Source organism: Aphanomyces invadans, assembly GCF_000520115.1.
Source record: "Aphanomyces invadans strain NJM9701 unplaced genomic scaffold supercont1.14, whole genome shotgun sequence".
Lineage (NCBI taxonomy): Eukaryota > Oomycota > Saprolegniomycetes > Saprolegniales > Verrucalvaceae > Aphanomyces > Aphanomyces invadans.
The window spans coordinates 346,081-352,509 of NW_008580159.1; the positions used below are offsets into that span (position 1 = coordinate 346,081).

General features: G+C 56.7%; 3 protein-coding genes across 4 annotated transcripts; 2 read left to right on the forward strand and 1 right to left on the reverse strand.

The window, feature by feature from the left end:
- Nucleotides 1–60: 60 nt before the first annotated feature.
- H310_07494 (hypothetical protein) lies at nt 61–460 on the forward strand (the record flags this gene model as incomplete). Its single annotated transcript, XM_008872867.1, has 2 exons — nt 61–306; nt 410–460. 2 exons carry the CDS (start codon nt 61–63, stop codon nt 458–460), a joined length of 297 nt encoding a protein of 98 aa, XP_008871089.1.
- H310_07495 (hypothetical protein) lies at nt 452–3,022 on the reverse strand. Its single transcript, XM_008872868.1, has 3 exons — nt 2,774–3,022; nt 2,481–2,716; nt 452–2,431 (listed from the first exon to the last, which is right to left on the reverse strand). Exons 1-3 carry the CDS (start codon nt 2,949–2,951, stop codon nt 494–496), a joined length of 2,352 nt encoding a protein of 783 aa, XP_008871090.1. The 5' UTR covers nt 2,952–3,022; the 3' UTR covers nt 452–493.
- Nucleotides 3,023–3,107: 85 nt separating this feature from the next.
- Nucleotides 3,108–5,790, forward strand: H310_07496. Of its 2 annotated transcripts, XM_008872869.1 has the most exons (11): nt 3,108–3,244; nt 3,296–3,583; nt 3,627–3,668; nt 3,720–3,918; nt 3,978–4,184; nt 4,255–4,386; nt 4,441–4,509; nt 4,557–4,627; nt 4,683–5,063; nt 5,111–5,334; nt 5,400–5,790. In XM_008872869.1, exons 1-11 carry the CDS (start codon nt 3,113–3,115, stop codon nt 5,653–5,655), a joined length of 2,001 nt encoding a protein of 666 aa, XP_008871091.1. In that variant the 5' UTR covers nt 3,108–3,112; the 3' UTR covers nt 5,656–5,790. The 2 variants fall into 2 exon arrangements, with proteins under 2 accessions (XP_008871091.1, XP_008871092.1); XM_008872870.1 differs by lacking the exon at nt 5,400–5,790 and having other exon boundaries at nt 5,111–5,371.
- The last annotated feature ends 639 nt before the right edge of the window (nt 5,791–6,429 follow it).

Here is a 6,429-nt window from a genome sequence, read left to right on the forward strand (position 1 = left end):
GTTGGAAGTTGAAGAGTTCGGGCCACCATCTGGACCTGCTGCTGCATTGCTCAATCTGCGATGTCGACCACTGCGGCCGCCGCTGGCCCCGCTGCCCTGCTGACGCCTACGGCCAACAACAATGAAGCCTCCGACGCCAAGCCAGCTCGCGACGGACCGCATTCCGCCGTAGAGCTGGAAAAGCTAAACCTCTTCCAACGCTACTTGTCGGTGTGGGTGCTCTTGGCCATGGCCGCCGGCACCGTCCAGACTGTGCTCATTTGGGGCATCACGTACGCCGTGTCGATCTACATTTGCATCAACAAGGTCCACATCTTTTTCGAATGAAGAAAGGGCTAGTTCGGCAAATTTCGACCGCCGAGTGTGCATTATTTGGACGCTGGTGTGCATTTGACCGGACCAATGCCAGCGCCGTCGATATGTGCATCGTCGCATTCGCAACGCGGGCGGATGTGTCTGATGATACGATATTGTAGGATTTGAAGCGGTCGTGCTACCCGTTCCTATCTCCGTTTCGGACGAGCACACCACGCATCCGAGCTTGCAGAATTGTGGCAGCTTTGTGCTGTTTGTCGCTGGCCACTCGTTCTTCCTCTTCCCGGCGCAACCGTTGCCTCGTTTGCGCACCTCGAATCCGCGCTTGGATGGCGCTCACCCCTTTGCCGACGGGACGGGGGGGCACTGCGACTTCTTTTGGCAGGAGAGACGCTTTGGTGTGTTGATGCCTACAGATAGATCCCCGGACAACCTTTTGAATGGCAACTGCAGCGTTTGTTTCGTCGGGGACGGGTGGCTTAATTGGCGAGCACAGCACGATTTGGTGCTGTCGTTTCTTTGCCCGCTTCTTCTGATGCAGGCGGCGCAAGTATGACGTCTTGATAACGTGGGCGGCGTTTTGCTTCTCCAGGTAGAGCTTCCGCGTTAGGGCCGCACGCATGGTGGCCTGGATTGTCGCTGCAGCTTTCGCTTGTTCGTGCGCATGATCGCTGTCAGGAGGGGGTGCAATCGATGGCTGCAACGGAACCAGAGGGGCTTTTGTGTGCGTCGTCGTCGTTGGTGCTGGGGCTCTTGGGCAGTAGCGCAGACGCTTCTCGGGACCATGCTCGACATCCAAACGGTCAAGAATTGATTCCCACTCGGTATTCGTGCGAGACGCCGGGTCTTTTACCACGTGCGGCGGAAGGACCAGCTCGAGAGAAGCGCATTCGTCAGAATTATAGGCCACAACAACAACTGCGCCTCTGCCGTCGTCTGACTCATCGAGGCACACCTGGACGAGGTAGTAGTCGGCGCCGAACTGCCGCGCGGACTTCAACATGCACGTTCGCTTCAGGGGCGGTATTTGCCATGTCAAGACGCCATTCTGAATGGTCAAATGCGGCAACAGCGCAACGGCGGCAGCTTCCAACGTCGAGAACGCAGGTGTAGTAGCCCTAGTCCGGAGGTACGCGGCGATGTCGGCGCCAGATTTGGTCAGGACGTACGTCTTGTGCGTGATGGGGTGTTCGGCTGTAAAGTGAACGCCGCCGTCCTCGGTGGACGCCATCGAGACAAGAAACTGTGGTAACGACGGAACGATCGCGACCTCGTGAAACATGCAGAAGATGGACGACTGAAGCGTCGCATTCGAGGATGCGGCGGACGCCGGGTCGTCCAGGGGCACATACAGCACGTGCGGGACATACTGAAGCCTGTCGCAGAGCAATCTCGAAATCATTTCGACCGAGAACTCCTCTTTGATTGAGATCGTGTCGCGAAGGAGCTTGAGGACGTGCTCTTTCGACACGACGAGTTCGTACGTCCGACATGTTTCACTGTCGTAGCCCGCGACTGTCATTCCGTATGGTGTGCGACCGGCCTTGACGGTCAGGACGAAGTAGACGCCTTCAATCACACGGCACTGCTTAAAATTGTACGGCGACGTGGCATCGAGGAAGCCCGGGGAGTGAACCCCTCCGTTGTGGCAGGGCGACCCATTCTGACCCCACTTGAATCGGGGACTCAATGGGTCCAACGACGGCAGCCCCGGGCGCTTGCCGACTCGTTGGGGCTGGAAGCTTGGGCGGTGTTGTTTCGACTGGCGCCCCCGGCAGTAGGTTGTGGCTGCGCAGTTGGCATGAAATACCTTATGTGATGGAGATGGTGACTCCAAGATTGGCGTGATGATCGTTGGCAAGCTCAGACTGTAAAAGTCAAGCAAGTTGTCCTGGTCAACGGCGTCGCCATCGGGCGTGAGTTGGAGCAACTGCGCGGCGCGGCCCCGCAATGGAGCGTAGTCGAATCGGTCGTTTTCAGGCGGCGGGTCCTTGGACGGCGACAGCAGCGGGTATGCGCAGATAGACTTGAGGTACTTGACGCTTTGTTTCCAGTCACGTTGGAGCTTTGTCGTCTTGTAATAGGTTGATGTCGTGCGGACGCGATGCTTGTGCAACTGCGCGGCGTGTAAGGCAAGCAAGGGGAGCGTTTGGGAAAAGCGCTACCTCGTTCTCGGCTTGAATTTGCTTGAGCTTCTTCGTTCGAAACGTGTCGTTGAGCCACTTCTTCGCCGGGAGCGGGGCGGTCGGCTTGCGGGGGCTGCGGCGAGGGCTATGGTAGACTGTGTATGACACGTCTTCTACAGACTCGCATGGATGGAACTCCCATGACGAGCAGTTGAGGACGTCTGCCATTCGATTCACGAGCATGTTGTTGTGTTTTTCGATCTCTTGGGCCCGCTCTAGACGCGGTCGCGCGTGAGCTCAGGACGTGGGGGGTACCTGACTGTGTGCAGTACCTTCCACAAGTCGCTCCTTGCGCTTGTTGCACGTCATGTGGACCATGGACAGCGTTTTCGGCTTGGTGGTGTCAATGGCAGAGCGAGTTTCACCCAGCTTCTTGTGGTGGATGGTTCTTGCGGCTTCTAGCTCCCTCTCCCGACACAGCTTGCTGCTCGTCCGCTCCGCTCGATGCATAGTGCTGAGTTAGCGCTGCTGGAGCTGTTCAGGTCCCACGTCGGTGTAGCCGCCACCAAACACTGGTTGCTCGAGGCTAAATATATTCGTCGCAACGCTTCAAGATTGAATTGTACGGATAAAGTGGTCCAAAAGTCCGGATAATTCGATTTGGACGTGTGATGTTGGGCCAGGTGCGGCGACGATGGGTCATGGCGGTACATGCTCGAGCCTTGAGTGCATGGACTCTGCGACCCCTCAAGCTACAGGTGGCTTCGCCGACACCATCGGACAGTGACATTGCCAGCGCCCAAGTAAGAGATCCTGGACGTTGGGACGGATAAAAGCAGGATGTGATCGTGTAGAAGCCCAAACGTGTGGAGGACTTGGCGGCAGAAGTTGGCATCAATGCTCAGGACGAACTGAAGCTGTATGGTCCTTACAAAGCCAAAGTGTCCTTGAACATCTTGAACCGGCTGGGCGATCAACCCAATGGCAAATATATTGTCGTGGGAGGCATGACTCCTACACCTCTCGGCGAAGGCAAGACAACCTGTGTGATGGGGTTGGTGCAGGCATTCGGGGCGCATCTGAATACGAATGCATTTGCATGCGTGCGGCAGCCATCCCAGGGCCCAATCTTCGGACTCAAGGTCTGTGCAAGAGCTCGCACATGTTGCTCCCACATCCGAGTAGGGTGGCGCCGCAGGCGGTGGCTATTCCCAGGCGATTCCGATGGCACGTTTGTTCATTTTCGACATTGTGTTTTTATACGGCGTACACTCGTAGGATGAGTTCAACATGCACTTGACGGGCGACATTCATGCCGTCTCTGCCGCAACCAACTTGCTTGCGGCGGCCATCGACGCTCGCATGTTTCACGAGAGCAACCTGTCGGACGAGACGTTGTTCCAGCGGCTTGTGGCTTCCAAATCGTCGTCGAGCCCTCACTTCACCCCTGCCATGCGTCGCCGTCTGGTCAAACTAGGCAATCTTGATTTCTTTCGTCGCGTGCCTGTGCCCTGACATGGATTTGAATGTGCACAGGACTCGACACGAATTCGGCCACGCCTCGTCATCCAAATGACCTCACGCCAGGTGAACGGCGGAAATTCGCTCGTCTCGATATTGACCCTGCCACGATCACGGTCAAACGGGTGGTCGATACGAACGATCGGTTCCTTCGTCAAGTTACTGTGGGCCAAGGGGCGGCGGAAAAAGGACGCACTCGATCGACGGGGTTTGACATCTCGGGTACAGATCCCAGCGCAGTCACATGAAATGGCTGAGTGTGTCGCGCCTGACCCTCTACGTCGTGTGGTAGTCGCGAGCGAGGTCATGGCAATCTTGGCCCTGTCGAAGGACCTTTCCGACTTGAAGGAACGCGTCGGGCGCATGATTTTTGGGTTCAGTCGTGCCGGAAATGCTCTTACGGTGGATGATATTGGAGCGACAGGTGCTGTTGTCGCGTGGTTCGAGCGCACTCTGACCCATGCGACCATTATCCCAGGTGCCTTGACGGCCTTGCTGCGCGATGCCCTGGAGCCGACGCTCATGCAAACGCTCGAGGGGACCCCAGGTACCATTTCAAATGCGTTGGTCTAACGCTGACAACGGTCTCGTCAGTGTTTGTGCATGCTGGTCCGTTTGCAAACATTGCCCATGGCAACTCGTCGATAGTCGCGGATCGAATCGCGGTAGACGATTTGCCGCTCATTGCTCTCAATTCGACTTTAACGAGTCTCGTTGTAGCTCAAGCTCGTGGGGTCCACGGGGATCGTTGTGACCGAGGCCGGGTTTGGCGCAGACATGGGCATTGAGAAGTTCTGCAACATCAAATGCCGTGCCAGTGGACTCGAGCCCGATTGCATCGTGGTCGTCGCGACGGTTCGGGCGCTTAAATTGCATGGTGGGGCGACCAGCGTCATCGCGGGCAAGCCTATGCCTCCCGAGTATACGACGGAACGCCTAGACATGGTGGAATCGGGAAGTGCGAATTTGGCGCGGCAGGTCCAAAATGCAGCAGCGTTTCGAGTGCCGGTGGTGGTCGCAATCAGTCCTTTTCCCCATGACACGAACGCAGAGTTGGAACTTGCTCGAAAGCTCGCGTTGGCGGCTGGGGCGACCGACGCGGTAAAACGCGGCATCAATCGGTACACCTACGACGTTGCTGCTGGTAGGTCATCGCACCGTATCATGAAAAGGGCGGGGATGGCGCTGTCGGCGCGGCTCTGGCGGTGCAAAGAGCTATGGACCAGCACCAAGCAAGTCCCGATCGACGACCGTTTGCTCCGTTGTATACATCCGACATGACGGTCGTAGAAAAGGCCCATGCCGTTGCCAAGACCATGTATGGTGCTTCTGGCGTGGAATTTGAAGCGCGTGCCAAAGCCGACCTGGCTCGGTAAGCAAATGGCGTTTCGTTGGCCCGTCATTGCGATTCAAATGTGCCAACGACCGAATGGTCAGGATCGACAGCCACGGATTCGGCCACTTGCCCATTTGCATTGCCAAGACACAATATTCATTGTCGCACAACCCGCTTGTACGAGGTGTTCCCGATCCGTTCGTACTGCCCATCACAAGCGCGCGGCTGAATGCAGGCGCGGGATTCATCACGCTCTGTGCGGGAGACATCTCGACCATGCCGGGACTCCCCACCAGACCAAGCTTCATGGACATCGACGTTGACGACGCAACTGGCCGCATCACCGGACTTTTTTAGCTCGGTAAACATGGCTGGATCTGGTTTTGTTCACGCTGGCTAGGTCACTTCACTCGAATCTTCATGCTCGAAACTCCATCCATCGTACAGAGTGTGCTCCAGCATGCATTCGAGTGTTGTCGCTGGGTGCACGAGTACGAGCAGTGAAAGTGGCTTGGATCGTCTAGGTAGGCTGCCCTTTCACCACTTGCATGGGGACGCCACCAGTGGCCGCGACTGTGCGACGGACGCTAAAAAGAGTTGCAAGAAACCGTGGACATTCCCGATCAAAGTGGGCGCGCAATGCCAAACGCCTTGCAATCGCCGCCGACAAGTGGCCGAGCAGCATTCTGAATCGTATCGATAGCTATCATATCGAGGAGGTCTGCGACAGAGGGGAGCACTTTTTGTGGCACAAGGGGGATTCCATCGCCTCGCACAATGGCGGTGGGGCTCGTTGTTGACCACGGCGAAGGCAAACATCAGGCTCTGGGAGACCGGTCGCGATGATCGACGGTGACCAACACACTCCAACAGGATCACGTTGGTTGTCATGGCGTGCTGATCGACCGACGTTTCCGAATATGCATAGCTGTTGGTGACATTTCAGCGCCATTGTAAACATAAACCAGTCAAGGTCATTGTGTGTGCCAAGCTCGCGACACAGAAAGAAGCCAATACGATTTTGTTCCGTTGAACCGTCACACAAGAACAAAAGCTTCGGTCGCCATCGTTCTTAAGCCCCAGCCGCACATTATGGCGTATGTCCATGGGCAGAACGTAGGGGTATGCTCG